At 46.4% G+C, this 20,835-nt stretch overlaps 1 protein-coding gene across 1 annotated transcript in view; it reads left to right on the top strand.

Moving 5' to 3' along the window:
- Window positions 1-20,835, top strand: part of LOC129710452 (uncharacterized) — a 74,090-nt gene that overhangs the window by 42,196 nt on the left and 11,059 nt on the right. Inside the window, exons 21-28 of the mRNA XM_055657407.1 lie at window positions 2,085-2,164; window positions 3,617-3,694; window positions 5,470-5,594; window positions 12,671-12,823; window positions 14,438-14,578; window positions 16,037-16,317; window positions 17,844-18,020; window positions 19,461-19,619. Of these exons, the coding sequence (XP_055513382.1) occupies window positions 2,085-2,164; window positions 3,617-3,694; window positions 5,470-5,594; window positions 12,671-12,823; window positions 14,438-14,578; window positions 16,037-16,317; window positions 17,844-18,020; window positions 19,461-19,619 (1,194 nt within the window). The remainder of the gene's footprint in view (window positions 1-2,084; window positions 2,165-3,616; window positions 3,695-5,469; window positions 5,595-12,670; window positions 12,824-14,437; window positions 14,579-16,036; window positions 16,318-17,843; window positions 18,021-19,460; window positions 19,620-20,835) is intronic.

Genomic DNA, 20,835 nt, shown 5'->3' with positions numbered 1-20,835 from the left:
CCAGCGCGGCGGCGATAGTAAGTGAAGGCTGCATCGTCCGTGACCTGAATCGTTCTCACCTGTCTGTGAGTCTTCACCTGCATTTGTTTGCCTTTAGACCGGCACTGGGGCTGTGAAGAGTGTAGGCTAGTCAGTCAGAAACTTTTACCCAAGGTGGAAATGTCAAAGACTAGAAGGCACAGCTTTAAGGCGAGAGGGGCAAGGTTTGAGAGGCATTTTGAAGGCATAAATATACGAGCAGTGATGGCAGGATACGAACCATGGAACATTGAATTGGAGAGTCAGGAATTCATATTACAGCTGTATAAGACTTTGGTTGGGCCGTCTTGGCAGTATTGTGTGCAGTTCTGATCGTCGCATTACAGGAAGAAAGTGAAAGCTTTGGAGAGGTTTACCTGAAAGCTACCTGGATTAGAAGGTGTTAGCTAGGAGGAGAGGATCACACTTGGATTGTTTTCTCTGGAAAGCGAGTGACAGAGGGAAGACGATAGACATTTATAACATCACGACATGCATAGAGTACACAAAAATGCTGGAGAAACTCAGCGGGTGCAGCAGTATCTATGGAGCGAAGGAAATACGCAACGTTTCGGGCCGAAACCCTTCTTTAGAAACCCTTTTAGACAGGCACATGGATATGGAGCGATATGGATCTCGTGTTGGTAGAGGAGATTAGTTTGACGGCATCGTGTTTGGCATGGACATGATGGGCCCGAAGGGCTTGTTTTTCTCCGTTATAGATACATAGACAATAGGTGCAGGAGTAGGCCATTCGGGTTCATCACAATTGGTGTTCCTCCAATTTGCGATTAGCCTCACTCCAACAATGGAAGATACCCAGGACAGAAAGGTCAGTGTAGGAATGAGAAGGAGAATTAAATTGTTCGGCAACCGGGAGATCAGGTAGGTTCAGGCAGACTGAGCGAAAGTGTTCAGTGAAACGAATGCCCAGTCTACGTTTGGTCTCGCCGATGTATAGAAGTCCACACCCTGAACAACTGATACAATAGATGAGGTTGGAGGAGGTGCAAGTGACCCTCTGCTATCTTCGGTTTAAACCAGCGGCCAGCTCCATGAAGAGTCCTGGTGGTTCCAAAGTTCTTTCATTTAAGAATGACTGAGGCCACTGTGCTCTTCAGGACCTGCAATACTGCAGAAATTGTTTTATACCCTCCCCCAGATCTGTGTCTCGAGGGTCTACGGACAATTCCTTCGTCTTCTTGGCTTGGTTTTTGCTCTGACATGCACTGTGAACTGTGGGACCTTATATAGACAGGTGTGTGCCTATCCAAATCATGTCCAATCAATTTAATTGACCAGTGGTGGACTCCAATCAAGTTGTTGAAACATCTCAAGGATAATCAATGGAAATGGGATGAATTTAAGCTCAATTTTGAGTTTCATAGCAAAGGTTCTGAATACTTATGTAAATGTACATAATTTCAGTTATTTGTTTTAAATAACTTTGCAAACATTTCTAAACATGTATTTTTGCATCTTCATTCTGGGGTTTTATGTGTAGATTGATGATAAAAAATGAATTTAACCCATTTGAAAATAAGGTTGTAACGTAACAAAATGTGGAAAAGTGAAGGGGTCTGAATACTTTCTGAATGCACTGTTTATCTATTACGTTATTGGGACTGAAGCTGCAGCAGCAAGAAACAGTTTAATTGTTGGGTTGTCTGTACATATGACAATTAAACACTGTTGACACTTGATCGTTCCGCTTCAGACTTAATGCAGACACAATGGCAGTGAGGGAGTGGTATGCTCCTCCTGCAGGATATGGGAGATTAGGTAAAACTGATAGTGGTCTTGGTTATAATTGTCACATGTACCGAGATACATAAAAAGTTTCCAAAACATCCACACATGATTACAATCAAACCGTACCTGAGTGCAACGTAAAGTGCTGGAGTAACTCAGTGGATCAGGCAGCATCTGTGGAGAGAATGGACAGGGAACATTTCAAGTCAGGACCCTTCAGACCCAACCCGAAACGTCACCTGTCCATTCTCTCCACAGATGTTGCCTGACCCGCTGAGTTCCTCCAACACCTTGCATGTTGCTCAATATTTCAGCATCTGCGGTTCCTTATGTCTCCATGCATGAGTACACAGGGAGTGCAAAAAGAGAAAGGAAACAAAGAGCAGAATATAATGTAAGCATTATGTGTAAAGAGCAAGAGCCAGAATGAGGTAGGTTGGAAGATCAGATATTTATCTTTAACATGTGAGAGGCCTGTTAATTTGTCCGACAACACTGGGGAAGAATGGTCCTCGTATTAGCTAGGGCGATGTCTCAATCTCTCGATCTCTCAACCTACCTCATTGCAAACATTGTGCATTTTTTATACATCTGCATTTTCTCTGCAATTGTAAAGCTGTAACACTATATTCTGCACTCTGGTATTTTTCTTTTCAAACCACCTTTTATACTTGTGTACGGCTTAATTGTACTCGCATATAGTGTGATTTAACTGCAACGTTTCTCACTGTATCTCAGGACAAGTGCCAATAATAAACCAACAGCAATAATGTCTCGGGCTTTGCTTCCACTGTCCTTTGAGGAAGAGAATTCTAAAGAATTGCCACCTTCTGAGAGGAAAAAACATTCACCCCATTTTTGCTTTCAACAGGATTCCCCTCAAAGAGGAATGTTCTCCACCACCTGGTGAATCCTGGGGCATTATTGAAGTAGCTGTCTGACCCAGTGCTTGGGTCACCGCCAAACAGTGTAGGCCAGAGCCAGCCCTAGGGCTGGGGATCCCCTTGTAAGGTTGCGCTTTGTAGGTCAGTGCTGAGGTTCAGGGGGTGATGTGACGTGCTGGTGTAGTGGAGGGATAGAGGTCTCCCAGCCCTGTGAATTGGTAACCAGAGGCCAGAAGCTCAATGCCATCAGCAAAGTGTTGGGAGGGAGGAAACATTCTTGCGCAAGGAGTGGTTGGAGGCTGGATCACCCTTCGGACAGCAATCCCTTCGGAAGCAGAATTTATAATTTAAAAGGGAGTTTGAAGAGGGTTTCAGATGAAGAAAAAATTGTGAACGGGGAGAGATGTAATAGAGACCGACATCAACTTTTTCACTCGGAGGGAAGTCCGTAGTTGGACTGAGTTGCCAGAGGAAACTATTGAATCACATACAATTGTGATTTTTATGTCATCCGGATTGATATATGCAGTGTTTAGAGGGCTCAATGCAGGCAAATTGGATTAGCCCAATATTCCAAGTTGGTCAGCATGGAGAAGATGGGCTGAAGAGCCTGCTTCTATGTTATGAAGCTCTGTGAGTCTAACAGGTATGGGACTTCCTGAAAGGGACTGCATAGGTCGATTGGCTGGAAGGTCTCTGGCACCCGAGAGGATTGTCTACGACTGCCAGAGATGGTGGAGGAGGCAGATATGGGAGTGGTGTTTAATTGGCCTCTGGATAGGCACATGGATATGCAGCAAATGGAGGGATATGGATCATGTGCATGCAGTGGAGGTTAGTTTCCGCTGGCATAATGTTCAGAACGGACAATGTGGGCCGAAGGGCCTGAGCTGTATTGTTCGATGTCTCGGGGTCCTGCATGGTGGATGACGGGTCTCTCTCTCTCTCTACTCTCACCACAGAGCGATGGACGACAACCTGCGATTACTGCTGCAGTGTGACGAAACAGACGGAAGCAAAGATACAAATCGCAGGCGGAAGTGAGTGAGCTTGCCCGGGAGACCAGGGTTTATGTGGAGAGGCCGCCCTCCCTGTTCCATACCCTCGTTCCTGGGATGTGGGTGTTGATGGCAGGACCAGTGCTAGCTGGCTGTCCCGAGCGAGCATTCTGTAGGGCAGCCTCTCTGGCCACTGAGGGACAAAGTATGTTGGTGACCATCGATTCACGAATCAGTCCAAATCGGGGCAGGCCATCGAGTTACTGAGGCGGGTGGGTGGAGGGGCAGGGACATGTGAAGATGCAACTAGAGGAGCATTTGAGTCACCAAGACGGAGAAGAGGTAGTGTCGGTAAGTGGGTTCAGTATATGTAAGGTCACAGCACAGAGACGACCCCTGGGGCTCTAGAAAGAGTGGTTACTGTCTCGGGTTCCGGGGCAAGCCGGATACCCTGTTGGGCTGGGATGAGGAGCAAGAGGTAGAGGCTCAGTCACTGAGGAGGCAGCGACCTCTCCAGATACATCGTGGGTATGAGGAGGGAGCAGGAATCTGGGCAAGGTCCTCCCTGGGTTACAAATGCCTGACTTATGGTGGATGCTTGGAACACGTTGCCAGGGGAGTTGGTGGGAGCAGATAAGATAGTTGCCTATAAGAGGCTTTTAAATAGGCACATTGATATGCTAGGAATGGAGGGGTATGTATCACACGCAGGCAGAGGAGATTAGTTTAACTTGCATCGTGTTTGGCTCGGACAGTGTGGGTCGAAGGTTCTGTACTTGGTGCTGCACTGTTCTATGTTCTACTGAACTCACAACGGGCCCACTGTGACCACAAAAATCACGAAACAGTCAGCCTGCCCGCGCCTCGTGCCAGCCCTACCAACCAATAGTTTAAACTAATCTGGCAGTGGTTGGGACCCAAGGTAGTAACACGGCAGTAAGGCAAGATTTAAGTGTTAAACCGAGCATGTTCGATGACAGAACAAGCAGCGGCAAGACAGGGAGGGAGGGAAGTCTGATAGACTAAAGTGCATTTATTTTAATGCAAGAAACCTGATGGGTAAGGCAGACAAACTTGGTGCATGGATCAGTACATGGGGCTGGGATATTATAGTGGAAACAGAAACTTGTTGGAGACATGGGCAGGACTGGCAGCTCAATGTTCCAGTGTGTAGATGCTGCAGGAGGGACAGAGGTGGCGTTGGGAGAGGAGGGGTGTTGCACTTTACTGGGGAGAACATCATGATGGTACTGTGACGTTTGGAGAGGTACAAAAACCCATGAGGTATAGATAAGGTGAACAACACAATCTTTTCCCCAGAGACGGGGAGTCTAAATGTAGAGGGCATAGATATAAGGTGAGAAGGGAAAGATTTGAAGGGGAGCTAAGGGGCAAGCCTTTTCACACAATGGTTGGAGGTTTATGGAACAAGTTTCCAGAGGAAGTGGTAGTCAGGTACAATTACAAAGTTTAAAAGACAATTGGACAGGAACATAGATAAGGAGAGGTTTAGAGGGACGCAGGCAAATGGGACTAGCTCAAATAGACATCTTCGTCAGCTTGGAGCAGATGGGCTGAAGGGCAGGTTTCCGTGTTGTACAACTCTATGACTACCAAGGGTCATGGCTGATCTACACTGTCCTCGCCCCCAATCTGTGCCAGTTCCCCATCGCCCAACACATGCCCGATACCACGTCAGTGGCCACACTAGGGAAGGATCTCGGCTGAACGTTCCAAAGGGAACCGTTCCGGGTTGAGTCGGCTCTGATCTTTGGATTTCGAGAATTTCTGCAGACAATTTCCTGGATACCTTGCAGGTTGAAGTACAATCTGGGAGAACAACTGTCGCACGCTGTCACCGATGGGAACATGGAGGATTTCAATAAATGGCTGCACATCATTCAGGTCACCAAAATGAAGCTCACGGAGCCATGGTTTGGAGGTAGGACGTCTCCTGTGCAGATAGCTATTAATGACTATGATATAGTTGGGATCACGGAGACATGGCTCAAGGGTGACCAAGGCTGGGAACTGAACATCCAGGGATATTCAATATTCAGGAGGGATAGACAGGAAGGAAAAGGAGGTGGGGTAGCGTTGTTGGTTAGAGAGGTGATTAACGCAACAGAAAGGAAGGACATTAGCTTGGAGGATGTGGAATCGATATGGGTAGAGCTGTGAAACACTAAGGGGCAGAAAATGCTAGTGGGAGTTGTGTACAGGCCACCTAACAGTAGTAGTGGAGTTGGGGATGGCATCAAACAGGAAATTAGAAATGCGTGCAACAAAGGTAAAACAGTTATAATGGGTGACTTCAATCTACATATAGATTGGGTGAATCAAATTGGCAAGGGCGCTGAGGGAGAGGATTTCTTGGAATGTATGCAGAATAATTTTCTAAACCAACATGCAGAGGAACCAACGAGAGAGCAGGATATTCTAGACTGGGTATTGAGTAATGAGGAAGTCTTACATAGAAACATAGACATAGAAAGTAGGTGCGAGAGCAGACCACCAGGTCCATCGAGCCCGCACCGCCATTCGCTCATGGCTGAACACTAAACAGACACACTTACCCACAAACAGTAGACACAAGACACAGAACACAAGACACTACCCTCCCCTTTATACCGCTATCACCCCTCTCCACCCCAAGAACCTCGTGATCTCCTGGGGGGCAAAAGAAAAATCCGGATAAAAAACCCAGGTCCAATTCAGGGGGTATCAAAACAAAAAACCGGAAGCACAAATTCCTCTCCGACCCCAATCTAGGCGATGGGACACTTGTCCAGGAGATCACTCAGGTCTTACTTTACTAACCATACCTAGGTCCATATCCCTGCCCTCTCCCCGTAGCCCCTTATCCCCTTAGCAGCTAAAAAAACATCTATTTTAGTCTTAAATATATTTAAAGTTTCTGCTTCCACTGCTCCCTGGGGCAGTGAATTCCATAAATTAACCACCCTCTGGGTGAAGAAGTTCTTCCTCATCTCAGTTTTAAAAGAGCCCCCCCTTATTCTGCAACTATGTCCCCTAGTTCTAGTAAGTCTTGTTGTGCGTGGCCCCTTGGGCAAGAGTGACCATAATATGGTTGAGTTCTTCATTAGGATGGAGAGTGACATTATTAATTCAGAAACAAGGGCGCTGAACTTAAAGAAGGGTAACTTTGAGGATATGAGACGTGAATTGGCCAAGATAGACTGGCAATTGATTCTTAAAGGGTTGATAGTGGATATGCAATGGAAGGCATTTAAAGACTGTATGGATGAACTACAACAATTGTTCATCCCAGTTTGGCAAAAGAATAAATCAGGGAAGGTAGTGCATCTGTGGATTACAAGGGAAATCAGGGGTAGTGTCAAAACAAAAGATGAAGCGTACAAATTAGCCAGAAAAAGCAGCCTATCAGAGGACTGGGAGAAATCCAGAGTCCAGCAGAGGAGGACAAAGGGCTTAATTAGGAAAGGGAAAATAGATTATGAAAGGAAACTGGCAGGGAACATAAAAACTGACTGCAAAAGTTTTTATAGATATGTGAAGAGAAAAAGATTAGTTAAATGTAGGTCCCTTGCAGTCAGAAACAGGTGAATTGATCATGGTGAACAAGGACATGGCAGACCAATTGAATAACTACTTTGGTTCTGTCTTCACTAAGGAAGACATAAATAATCTGCCGGAAACAGCAGGGGACCGGTGGTCAAATGAGATGGAGGAACTGAGTGAAATCCAGGTTAGCCGGGAAGTGGTGTTAGGTAAATTGAATGGATTAAAGGCCAATAAATCCCCAGGGCCAGATAGACTGCATCCCAGAGTACTTAAGGAAGTAGCCCCAGAAATAGTGGATGCATTAGTGATAGTTTTTCAAAACTCTTTAGATTCTGGAGTAGTTCCTGAGGATTGGAGGGTAGCTAATATAACCCCACTTTTTAAAAAGGGATTGAGAGAAAACGGGGAATTACAGACCAGTTAGTCTAATGTCGGTAGTGGGGAAACTGCTAGAATCAGTTATTAAAGATGGGATAGCAGCACATTTGGAAAGTGGTGAAATCATTGGACAAAGTAAGCATGGATTTATGAAAGGTAAATCATGTCTGGCGAATCTTATAGAATTTTTCGAGGATGTAACTAGTAGAGTGGATAAGGGAGAACCAGTGGATGTGTTATATCTGGACTTTCAGAAGGCTTTCGACAAGGTCCCACATAAGAGATTAGTATACAAACTTAAAGCACACGGTATTGGGGGTTCAGTATTGATGTGGATAGAGAACTGGCTGGCAGACAGGAAGCAAAGAGTAGGAGTAAACGGGTCCTTTTCACAATGGCAGGCAGTGACTAGTGGGGTACCGCAAGGCTCAGTGCTGGGATCCCAGCTATTTACAATATATATTAATGATTTGGACGAGGGAATTGAATGCAACATCTCCAAGTTTGCGGATGACACGATGCTGGGGGGCAGTGTTAGCTGTGAGGAGGATGTTAGGAGGCTGCAAGGTGACTTGGATAGGCTCGGTGAGTGGGAAAATACATGCAGTATAATGTGGATAAATGTGAGGTTATCCACTTTGGTGGCAAAAACAGGAAAGTAGACTATTATCTGAATGGTGGCCGATAAGGAAAAGGGGAGATGCAACATGACCTGGGTGTCATGGTACACCAGTCGTTAAAAGTAGGCATGCAGGTGCAGCAGGCAGTGAAGAAAGTGAATGGTATGTTAGCATTCATAGCAAAAGGATTTGAGTATAGGAGCAGGGAGGTTCTACTGCAGTTGTACAGGGTCTTGATGAGACCACACCTGGAGTATTGCGTACAGTTTTGGTCTCCTAATCTGAGGAAAGACATTCTTGCCATAGAGGGAGTACAGAGAAGGTTCACCAGACTGATACCTGAGATGTCAAGACTTTCATATGAAGAAAGACTGGATAGGCTTGTACTCGCTAGAATTTAGAAGATTGAGGGGGGATCTTATAGAAACGTACAAAATTCTTAAGGGGTTGGACAGGCTAGATGCAGGAAGATTGTTCCCGGTGTTGGGGAAGTCCAGAACAAGAGGTCACAGTTTAAGGATAAGGGGGAAATCTTTTAGGACCGAGATGAGGAAAACATTTTTCACACAGGAATCTTTGGAATTCTCTGCCATAGAAGGTAGTTGAGGCCAGTTCATTGGCTATATTTAAGAGGGAGTTAGATGTGGCCCTTATGGCTAAAGGGATCAGGGGGTATGGAGAGAAGGCAGGTACAGGATACTGAGTTGGATGATCAGCCATGATCATATTGAATGGCGGTGCAGGCTCAAAGGGCCGAATGGCCTACTGCTGCACATATTTTCTATGTTTCTATGTCTCACTGGAATTGTTATTCTTGCATGAACAATCCTTACCTATACTGGTCACCCCTCAACCAAGACGCCAGTTAGCAGCTAACCACATGGTGGTCTGGAGTTACATAAAAGCCAGTTCGAATAAGGCCAAAAGGGAGTTGGCTCTTAGGGCGAATTAAATCAAAGGATATGGAGGCAAATGCAGGAACAGGGTACTAATTTCGGATGATCAGCCATGATCATATTGTATGACGGTGCTGGCTCGAAAGGCCAAATAGCCAACTTTTGCTCCTATTTTCTATGTTCCTATTCCTTCCACTGAAGGGCATTAGTGAAATGGGTGGGTTTTTACAATCCAGTAGTTTTTACTAAGACTTAAGGCATTTAAGAAGATCTATCAATTCTGGATTTGGTGTTGTGTAATGAACTGGATTTGATAAAGAAGCTCAAGGTAAAGGAACCACTAGGTGGTCGCGAGCACAATGTGATATCAACCTGCAATCTGAGAGGGAGAAGATGAAATTGGATGTGGCGGTATTGCAGATAAGCAAAGGGGACTACAGAGGCATGAGAGAGGAGCTGGCCAAAGTTGACTGGAAAGGGACACTAGCAGTAAGGACGGTGGAACAATAAAGGCAAGGATTTCTGGGATTAATTCGGAAGATGCAGGATCTTTTCATTCCAAAGAGTAAGAAATATTCTAGGGTAGAATGAGGTGACTGTGGCTGATAAGGGAATCAAGGACAGCATAAAACTAAAAGAAAAAGCATATTACATTGCAAAGACTAATGGGAAGCCAGAGGACTGGGAATCTTTTATAGAACATCAGAAGGTAATTAAAAATGCAATATGGGAAGAAAAGATGAAATGCCAAGGTAAGCTAGCCAATAATATAAAAGAGAAAGAAAATAAAGGAGTAAAGCAGAATAGTGGCAACTATAGGCCGGTGACTTCAGTGGTTGCTGAGATTTTCGAGTCCATTATAAAGGATGAAGCTACGGAGTACTTAGAGATTCATGATAAAATAGGCCAAAGTCAGCACTGTTTTGTGAGGGGGAGATCTTGCCTATTGCATCTGCTGGAATTCTTTGAAGAAAGTAAATTGCAGGACAGACAAAGGAGTGTCAGTGGATGTTGTTTATCTAGATTTTCAGAAAGTCTTTGATAAGGTGCCGAACGCGAGGTGAGAGCCTATGGTATCAAAGAGCAATCACGGTGGCGCAGCGATAGAGTTGCTGCCTTACAGGGAATGCAGCGCCGGAGACCCGGGTTCGATCCCGATTACGGGTGCTGTCTGTACGGAGTTTGTACGTTCTCCCCGTGATCTGCATGGGTTTTCTCCCAGATCTTCGGTTTCCTCCCACATTCCAAAGACGTACAGGTTTGTAGGTTAATTGGCTTGGTAAATGTAAAATTTGTTCCTAGAGGATGTAGGATAGTGTTAATGTGCGGGGATCGCTGGTCGGCGCGACAGTGGCAACATAAATAGATAGAGTGGTAAAGAAGGTGTTTGGTATGCTTGTCTTCATCAGTTGGGGATCAAAGTATAAGAGTCAGGAAGTCATGTTGCAGCTTTATTGGTTATGCTGCCTTTAGAATATTGTGTGCAGTTCTGGTCGCCCCATTACAGGAAGGATGTGGAGGTTTTGGAGAGGATCCACATCTTTACCAGAACGCTGCCTGGATTAGAGGGTAGATTAAAAAAGGCATGAAAAGACAGATTAACTCAGCGGGTCAGACAGCATCTCTGGAGAAAAGGAATAGGTGATGTTTCGGGTCGATACGCATCTTCGGACTGAGAGTCAGTGGAAAGGGAATCGAGGGACATAGATGGTGATGTCTCGACCCAAAAGCCTTTTGTGCCTTTTTTTAATCTTCGGTTTAATCCAGCATCTGCAGTTCCTTCCTACACCCTGGATTGGAGGATATTAGCCGAAGGAGAGGTTGGACAAACTTGGGTTGTTTTCTATGAAATCCTGGAAGTTGAGGGGAGACCTGATAGAAGTATATAAAATGATCAGAGGCATAGATAGGGTGGACAGTCAGAACCTTTTTCCCCAAGGTGAACATGTCACAGCCTAGAGGAAATACAGGGTAATTTCTCTAGAGTTGTGGATGCCTGGAGCGCGCTCCCAGAGATGGTGGTGGAGGCAGATATGATAGTGGCATTTAAGAGACTTTTTAGTAGGCTCATAGATGTGCAGGGAATGGAAGGATATGAATCACATGCAGGCAGAGGACAATAGACAATAGATGCAAGATTAGGCCATTCAGGCCTTCGAGCCAGCACTGCCATTCAATGTTGATCATGGCTGATCATCCACAATCAGTACTGCGTTCCTGCCTTCTCTCCATATCCCCTGACTCAGCTATCTTTAAGAGCCCTACCTAGCTCTCTCTTGAACATTTATCCACATTAAACTGCATCTGCCATGCATCTGCCCACTCACCCAACCTGTCCAAGTCACCCTGCATTTCTCATGGCATCCTCCTCACAGTTCACACTGCCACCCAGCTTTGTGTCATCTGCAAATTTGCTAATGTTACTTGTAATCCCTTCATCTAAATCATTAATATATATTGTAAATAGCTGCAGTCCCACCACCGAGCCTTGCGGTACCCCACTACTCACTGCCTGGCATTCTGAAAGGGACCCGTTAATCCCTACTCTTTGTTTCCTGTCTGCCAACCAATTTTCTATCCATGTCAGCACTCTACCCCATATGCCCTAATTTTGCGCACTAATCTCCTATGTGGGACCTTATCAAATGCTTTCTGAAAGTCCAGGTACACTACATCCACTGGCTCTCCCATGTCCATTTTCCTCGTTACATCCTCAAATAATTCCAGAAGATTAGTCAAGCTAGATATCCCCTTCGTAAATCCATGCTGACTCGGACTGATCCTGTTACTGCTATCCAAATGTGCCGTTATTTCATCCTTTATGATTGACCAGCATCTTGGCATCATGTTTGCCACAGATATTTGTGGTTACTGGGCTGCCCGTTCCTGAGCTGTGCTGTTCTATCTTCCATTGTCTGAACATACGTTCTAGCTGCCAGATGGGATATGAACTCGTGTCTCTAGATTGATGATCCAGAAATCTAGTTGCTATTCAACTGAACCTGTACAATTACTACGTTAGGGCGAGACATGGAGAAAATGGGGGGAGTGGGGGTACTTGGTGGGTGGGCAAGATTGTGAAAGGGTAGGGAAGAGTGGTGGAGGGAGGAAGGGAATAAAGGTAGGGAAGGCAGAGGAATGGAAGGACAGAGTGGTGAGAGTAAGATCATGATGGTATTGCAGCGGGTAGTGCCGCTGCCCTGCACCGCCAATGCTGTCTGTGTGGAGTTTGCACGTTCACTCCGTGACTGTATAGTTTCCCTGATGCTCCGGTTTGCTCCCAAATCCCACCCCAATGTGGGTTGGTGAGTTAATTGTCCTGGGTGGGTGGTAGAAGCTGTGGGAAGAGTTGCTGGGAATGCAGGGAGAACAAAAATGATTGTTATGAATTGGTGGGCCAAAGGGCCTGCTCCTATGCTAGTGGATCTGACAAACGAGGTGGAAGAAGGGACAAAGTGTTTGAGGGAAGGAGGTGTGAATGTCACACAGGGAGCGGAGAGAGTGAGTGGTTGTTGAAGGGGGTGATGAGGGAAGAGAAGGAATAATAGAATTATCCCAAATCTTCCGTTCTTTTTTAGACTTTAAAACGGGGAAGACCTGCCTGATGAAAGCCTTACTGAATCTAAACTGCAACACCCACAAAATAGTTGAGAAACTGATTGCGACGGCTGAGAACAATGATTGTTTGGACCAGCTGATCAATGCTGAATACATTGATGAAGATTACAAAGGTGCGTCAATACAATACCTCTGATCCCAACAGACCTGGGGGCAGGTTCAGAGTCATACAGAGTGGAAATACACCCTGCTGCCCAACTAGCCCACACCGACCAACATGCCCCATCTACACTAGTCCCACCTGCCCTATCCCTCTAAAGCTATCCTATCTGTGTACCTGTCTAAATGGTTCTTAAACGTTGCAATAGTATCACAACAAAAGCTTTTCACTGTACCTCAGTACATGTGATATTAATAAACTAAACTAAACATTCGACCTCCCTATCTGAGCAAGGAGGTACTCACAATAGAACAAAACTTTGCGAATGCTGGAATGCTGGAATGCTGAAATGAAGGGAGAAAATGCTGGTAATATTTAGCAGGTCAGGCAGCGTCTGTGGAGAAAGAGAAAGAGAAAAAGCAAGAACACGTTTCAGTCTGGCCTTTCATCAGAACTGGCAGGGCCAGAGAGGCAGGTTGGTGATAGGGTGTCGCTGTGGTGGGGTGGGGACTGAGGAGGGGGTGAAGCTGAGGGAGGGTTCACCAGAGCAAAGGGAGCTGAGATAACAGGAGAGGGGAGAATGTATCTGTTGATGTTGGGAGAAGAGAATGTGTATCCCAGAATCCTGATCCATCTGACCCTTGCATTCCTGCCCCTTGCCCTCTCTGGATGTCTTCACCACTTCAGCCGTGGCTTGGCCACCTCCTTCATTCTTGCCTGCCCTCCTCCGAACCTGCAGATCTCCACTCACTCAGGACCCATCCTCAAACCCACTGATGTGGGCAACTGTGGTCATTAGCAATCTGACCACTGACTCGGAGAGGCCAAATGCCACGACAAATATCCCCCGTGTAGAGACCGGAGCAGTGTGGACAGTAGCTACTGGAACAGCAGCGGCAGTGAGGCAAGTCGACGTTCTCACCTCTTCTTCCGTTTCAATGATGGTGATGTTGATGCTGCTTCCTTCTCTTGCACGGACCAGGTTTCATCACCCTTGCTGCCAGTTTCCACACTTTTCTCCCCTCACACACATCCCTTTCTCAACTTCTCTATCTCCATGGGGGAAGGGTTGGTGACTAATATCCACTCCAAGCACAGACTCCCCCCATTGCCTAATCCAGCTCATCCTCCTCCCCCACCCACCCAGCCCCTGGCTGGGACTCCATTCTGTTCTCCTGTTTGCTCTGTCCCCACCCATCCTCTTCCTCCGTATATCGATTAATTAAGATGCGGGGGAAAGTTCTTCCTCGGAGTGTTCTGCTTTTCCTACCAGAATGGATGAACTCTCATTTCCCCTTGTAGTGAGTTCCTTCTGCTCCTCCCTTCCCCTGCACCATCACAGATGCTTTGCAAAATGGGCATCGAGGCTGTGAAGGGCTGAAGACCCAGCAATGGTCCCTGAGCCATAGCGTGAGAGGCAGTGAGAGTAAATGAGCAGGAGGACTGATTGTGGGAGTGGAGTGGGGAAAGAGGGGGAGGAAGGGGAAGGGTGGTTGAGATGGGAAGGGAGGACAGAAAATCAGGGGGGGGTTCTGTGCACAAAAAGCTGACGAATGGGTTTTTGGTGGAGTGACTCTGCGATCACAAACTCAGCACTGGAGATGTTTGCTTCTGTTCCCTGCTCCAGGTCAGACAGCTCTCCACATCGCCATTGAGAGGCGCTGCCCGGACATAGTGCGCCTCCTGCTGGAGAAAAGAGCTAACGTCAACGCCAGGGCCACGGGCAAGTTCTTCAAACTGAGAAAAAAGGGGTGTGGCTTTTATTTTGGTGAGTTTCCCAGTCAATATCTCAGCACCTCGTTTCCTCAAGTGGCCGAGGTGTTCCTGGTGAAGGATTCCCAGTCCTCAGTAGGTGCTGGTGAAGAACCTCTGCAATCCTTCCGATGGAGGTTGGGGAGGGAGTTCCAGGAATGAGCGCCAGTGGCGATGAGGGATGGGGATAGATTTCCAGGTCGGGATGTTGTGTGAATTGGAAGAGATCGTGTAAAAGGTGGTATTCCACTGCACACAGCACGGGAGGTGCTGACTGAATAGCCTCTGTGAGAAAATACTGAGATCTGTAAACTGATTTTAGTTTATTGAGAGGGTCACAGCCCGAACCGTCACCCATTCCTTCTCTCAAGAGATGCTGCCTGTCCCGCTGAGTTACTCCAGCTTTTTGTGTCTATCTTTAGTTTATTGATAACTCCTGAGCTGAGTAACTGCTGGGCCAGAGGCCATTGATCCCTTGGCATCTATGCCGACGACCTGGGGAGCCATCTCATTCACCCCCTCTTTATCTCCCTGAACCCCTGCAATTAATCTCTCTCTTGTGCAAACCCACATCTCCTCCTCTTCCCCAACTCCTCTTGGATTCACTCGCCAATTGCGTCCACCACCAGTGGTCTACTGCAGCCAGTTAACCCAATCGTCCATCTTTGGGATGTGAGAGGAAACTGGAGGACCCGGGAGAAACCTACGTGGTCACATGAGGTATGATTGGGATTGTACCCACATCACCCAAGCTGTGAGGCAACAGCTCTACCTAGTTTGCTGTATCTTGGATATTATGGAAAGAAACACTTGCCTGTGGCGAAGAGCTGGGGCAAAGTCGTAGCGTCATACAGCTCTGAAACAGGCCCTTCAGTCCAACTCATCCATGCCAACCGAGATACTCCATCTAAGCTAGTCCCATTTGCCCACGTTTGACCCATATTCCTCTAAACCTTTCCTATCCATGTACCCGTGCAAGTGTCTTTTAAATGTCGTTATATTATCTGCCTCAACTACTTCCTCTGGCAGTTCATTCCATATGCTACCTCCCCCCTCCCCCTCGAGTGAAAAAGTACAGGTTGCTGAGGTTACGGGGAGAAGGCAGGAGAATGGGATTCAGAGGGGAAGGTAGGTCAGCCGTGATTGAATGGAAGAGTAGACTTGCCTATTTCTGCTCCTATCACATATGCTTATGAACTATTAAAGATGCTTGAAAATTGGAGCCAGACCTTTGGTTTAGGAGTTATAGAAGGAAGTGATCACCTTTGTCCTTTGCCCTGGGGCAGTGGGAATTTGGGCCGCCTGTCAACACCCTGTTGATGCTGGGGTCGTGTTTGAGGTTCTGGTGGGCAGGCGGGGTTAAGGGCGGTAGACCTCTTAGGGAGAGGGAGCCGTGGTGTGGGTTCAGATCGGCCGTGTTTCCTGACCGGTGGGAATGGTTTGTAGCCGTCAATCTTTCTGTATCCAACCTCAGGTGAAGTGCCACTGGCCCTGGCTGCCTGCACCAACCAGCCTGAGACGGTGTCACTCCTCCTATCCCACCACCAGACCAAGATCGACCAACAAGATTCCGTGGGGAACAACGTGCTCCACGTGCTGGTCACCGTGGCCGATGACACAGAGGCCAACACCAAGTTTGTAACAGAAATGTACAACAAGATCTTGGTTGAAAACAAAGGGAGCAACCTTGAAGAGGTCAGGAACGAGAAGGGGCTGACCCCGCTGCAGCTGGCTGCCAAACTGGGCAAGTTTGAGGCAAGGATACATCTGTGACATTGGGGACTGGTGTTATTGGTAGGGTTGGTGTGTTGGGCGAGAAAGAAAGGTAGGAGCCTCTATAATGGTAATACTGGGTCCTGCTGCCCTTCCCTCTTTGAATCGTGCTACTTCTCCTACACTCACTCCCCTACACCACCTCAGAAGAATTACGGCACAAAACGTTTTCCAGGAACGCTGCCTGCCTAACTGAGGTACTCCAGCATGTTGTCTATCTTTGGTATAAACCAGCTCATTCTGTTATGTTGAGAGGCAGTGTCGGTGAGTTTGGTTAATGGCAATGTTCGGGGATTGGTTTAATGGGTTGGGTCGGGGAGTCTGAAGAATGGTCTCGACTCGAAACGTCACCTTTTCCTTCGATCCAGAGATGCTGCCTGTCGTACAGATTTACTCCAGCGTTTTGTGTCTATCTTCAGTGTAAACCAGCATCTGCAGTTCCTTCCCACAGTTGAGTTAAGGGGCGGGGTTGCAGTTAGATTGAGGGGTGAGGTTAGAGATTGACTGAGAGTCAATAGTCATTGATGTCTTAGTTACAGCCAATGGCAACAAATACAGCACTGATAGACATACAGATACATTCACATGCCCTCGACCATGCACGTGCATTAGTTCATCACGTGCCTGTATTTAGATGCACAAATTACAGATGTTCACACTTTTTTTCAGAATCTCGAGAGAAAGAACGTGCAAATGTACTCGTGCACTGACTGGGTACAATCACACACGCACACACTTGTGTGTGTCCATGAATACACACGCACTCATATTTCAGCTGCGGTTGGTGCTGTCTCAAAGGGTCAGTTCGGAGAATCTGAGCTCATTGTGGAGCGTGACAAGGCTGACCTCTGCTGGGAGAGATTGGTGCTGCATCAGGGGAGCCAAGTGTATGCCTGTCTATCCTGCTCCATCTCAAAGAGTCGAGAGTTTGTAATTGTCATATATACGGACAACAGAACAATGATTTTTTTAATTTGCAGTCGTGTAATGGGCCTGCAACACACAATACACATAGATAACATGTAATAAACAATAAATCAATACTTGTGTACAAAAACACAGTCTTAAGTACAACTGAAAAACAATCCATAGAAGTTCATATTTGAGGTTAGTGGTGTGCGGTTTGGTTCAAGAAGCTGATGGCTGTTAGGAAGAAACTTTTCCTGAACCCAATGATCACTGTTTTCAAGCTGCTCTACCTTCTTCCAGTAGCAGTGAGATGAGAGCGCGGCCACTGGCCAGGCTGCGTGGGTCTTTGATATTGGCCGTCTTTTTGAGGCAGCGCCTCCTGTAGATCGCTTGGATGGTGGGAGGCTCAGCATATGTGATAGACATTAACGCCATGGCAATCCTGTCAAAGCACTGAAATCATCTTGTACTCAATAATCTCTCTCCATGATAGTACAGCACTCCGTCTGCACCACCCCACAGCAAAACAGCCTGCCTGTGGAGGTGGTTAAAGAGGACTCCTGGCCAGCATCAACAGTTGACATATTTTGTTCTTGCAGATTTTCCGAAATATCCTCAGCCGGGAGATAAAGGACAAGCAGCACAGCAAACTCTCCAGGAAGGTCACGGATTGGGCTTATGGTCCTGTTACCTCATCACTCTATGACATCACGGGCGTTGATACCGGTGAAGAGAATTCTGTTCTGAAAATCGTGGTGTTCAACACCAAAATCCAGGCAAGCTTACCCCAACGTATGGTAGACAAAAGTGCTGGAGAAACTCAGCGGGTGCAGCAACATCTCTGGAGCGAAGGAAATAGGCAACGTTTCGGGCCGAAACCCTTCTTCAGACCAGCAGTTCCAGGCATCTGCAGTTCCTTCTTAAACACTCTTACCCCAACGTATCCTGGATCCCCTTGCTGTGACCTTCCTTTAGAGTTCTATATTGCTTTGCCAGTGCAGGGCAGTGTCAGACATTGACCCAAGTCCCAGCTTGGCTCCAAACTATGTCTCACTCTTCATCTCTCGAGAGAAGGACTGGGTGACGTTTTGGAAATTTCACCCATTCCTTCTCTCCAGACATGCTGCCTGTCCCTCTGAGTTACTCCAGCTTTTTGTGTCTATCTTCGGTTTAAACCAGCATCTGCAGCTCCTTCCCACACATTTTGTCTGCAGTTCATTCCTAAACATTTTGCTTACTTGCCTGCCTATTTTCCCACCTGCAAATACAATTATGACTTTTAAAATACATTGGGACAGATAAATGTATAGGACGGGTTTAGAGGCATATGGACCAAATGCAGGTAAATGGGACTAGTCCAATATTCTAACTTGGTCAGCATAGATAGGCCAGGCTGGAAGGGCTTTCGGGTTCGTTTTCTAGGTCTGCACAAAACTTGAGTCTTTAATTTACAACAGAAGTGTTTAATGCTTTACTCAACGATGGCAGCAAGACAACTCAAAAACTGGCTGCACACACACTGTCTACAGGCAGGATAAACGATATACAAAACATCTCCCTTAGTCTTGTGCAGCACCACCTGTTGCACGGGAGGAGCAGCGGGTCCTTCTACCCCAAACAGTCCACCAAATATTACATTCCCCCTTTCCAGTTGGAACGTCTCCATTTAGCTGGACCTCGCTTCACTCTTTTTTTCCAGCCTTTTTTGCATTTCTCAACTCTTGCTAAAGGCTCAGAATCAACAGAGTTTTCCTCAGTGTTCTCTTTTGAAGAGATATCAGTATTTGCTATATCTGTATGCTGTTCTTTCTCCACTTGACTGTAGTTTTTCTCAGCAGTCGTCAGCGTTTTGGATGCAAACATGATCGTTTCTTCCTTGCCGTTCGGCGCCGTTTGTGAGATTACTGCTCCAAGACCAGATTAATACTGCTTAGTGAGTCATGTGGCATTTGTGGAAGGAATGTGCAGGTGACAGATCAGGGCCTTTTGTGTCCCAATCAGTCTGAAGAAGCTTCCCGACCCGAACTGTCGCCTGTCCATTCCCTCCCCAGATGCGGCCTGATCAGCTGAGTTCCTCCAGCACATTGTGAGTTGCTGTTTTTGTTGTGGATTACCTCGAAGATCCCCTGGTTTTGACATTTTACACGTCCCCATTCTGTAACCGGGTGGATCTAACTATCTCTTCTTTCCCCCCGCTCACCCGTCTCCTTCATTAGAACCGCCACCTACTGCTGTCTGTGGAACCACTGAGCACTCTGCTCCAACAGAAGTGGGAGAAGTTTGCCATTTACATGTTCACGGCTAGCTGCCTGTTCTACGTGTTGTATATAACCACTTTCACCGCTATTTATTATGACAAAACACACATCTATGAGGTGAGAATTTCCTCCAAACAGGAGAATGTCTTACATTTTACAGCACCTTCCATAGTGCTTCTATGTCAGAGAAATACTTCCGAAGTGTAAGGTGGAATGGAAGAAGCAAATATTTTTAGTTTATTTTTTATAGTTTAGTTTATTGCCATGTATACTGAGGTACAGTGAAAGGTGTTTTTGTTGCGTGCTATGCAGCTAGCGGAAAGACTATACATGATTACAATCAAGCCGCACACAGTGTACAGATACAGGATAAAGGGAATAATGTTTAGTGCAAGATAAAACCCGATTAAAGAATGTTCGATGGTCTGCAATGGTGGTTCAAAATACTCAGCAGATCAGTAGGTCTCGGTGGGGGGAGAGAGCTAAACTTTTAGGTTAATGCTCTTGTAGTAAATGTCAGTGAACAGATAGATCTTGCTTTGCTCATTTACAAGATGCGCTGGTGTCAAACTCCTAAACGACTTCCAAACCTGTGATCATTATCACCAGCAAAGTGACAACATGTTCACAGGAACACCACCACCCGCAGATTCCCCTCCTAGTCACCCACCATCCTCGCTTGTAACACCAATCCTTTTATCGCATCGTTTTTCTTGCTTGTATCGCCAAGGTCTCCCTCCTTGCCGGCAATATGGGAGGTCTCCTAATCTGAGGAAAGAAATTCTTGCCATAGAGGGAGTACAGAGAACGGTAACCAGACTGATTCCTGGAATGGCAGGACATTCATATGAAGAAAGACTGGATAGACTCGGCTTGTACACGCTAGAATTTAGGAGATTGAGAGGGGATCTTATAGAAACTTACAAAATTCTTAAGGGGTTGGACAGGCTAGATGCAGGAAGATTATTCCCGATGTTGGGGAAGTCCAGAACCAGGGGGTCACAGTTTAAGGATAAGAGGGAAGTCTTTTAGGACCGAGATGAGAAAATCATTTTTTACACAGAGAGTGGTGAATCTGTGGAATTCTCTGCCACAGAAGGTAGTTGAGGCCAGTTCATTGGCTATATTTAAGAGGGAGCTAGATGTGGCCCTTGTAGATAAAGGGAGAGAAGGTAGGGATGGGATACTGAGTTGGATGATCAGCCATGATCATATCGAATGGAGGTGCAGGCTCAAAGGGCCAAATGGCCTACTCCTGCGCCTGTTTTCTGTTTCTATGTTTCTACCTTCACCACGATTGCAGAGGTTCAGGAAAACAACATGCCACCATCTT

The sequence above is a fragment of the Leucoraja erinacea genome, chromosome 28, assembly GCF_028641065.1.
Source record: "Leucoraja erinacea ecotype New England chromosome 28, Leri_hhj_1, whole genome shotgun sequence".
Classification (NCBI taxonomy): domain Eukaryota; kingdom Metazoa; phylum Chordata; class Chondrichthyes; order Rajiformes; family Rajidae; genus Leucoraja; species Leucoraja erinaceus.
This window is presented reverse-complemented; position numbering and strand designations above follow the sequence as displayed.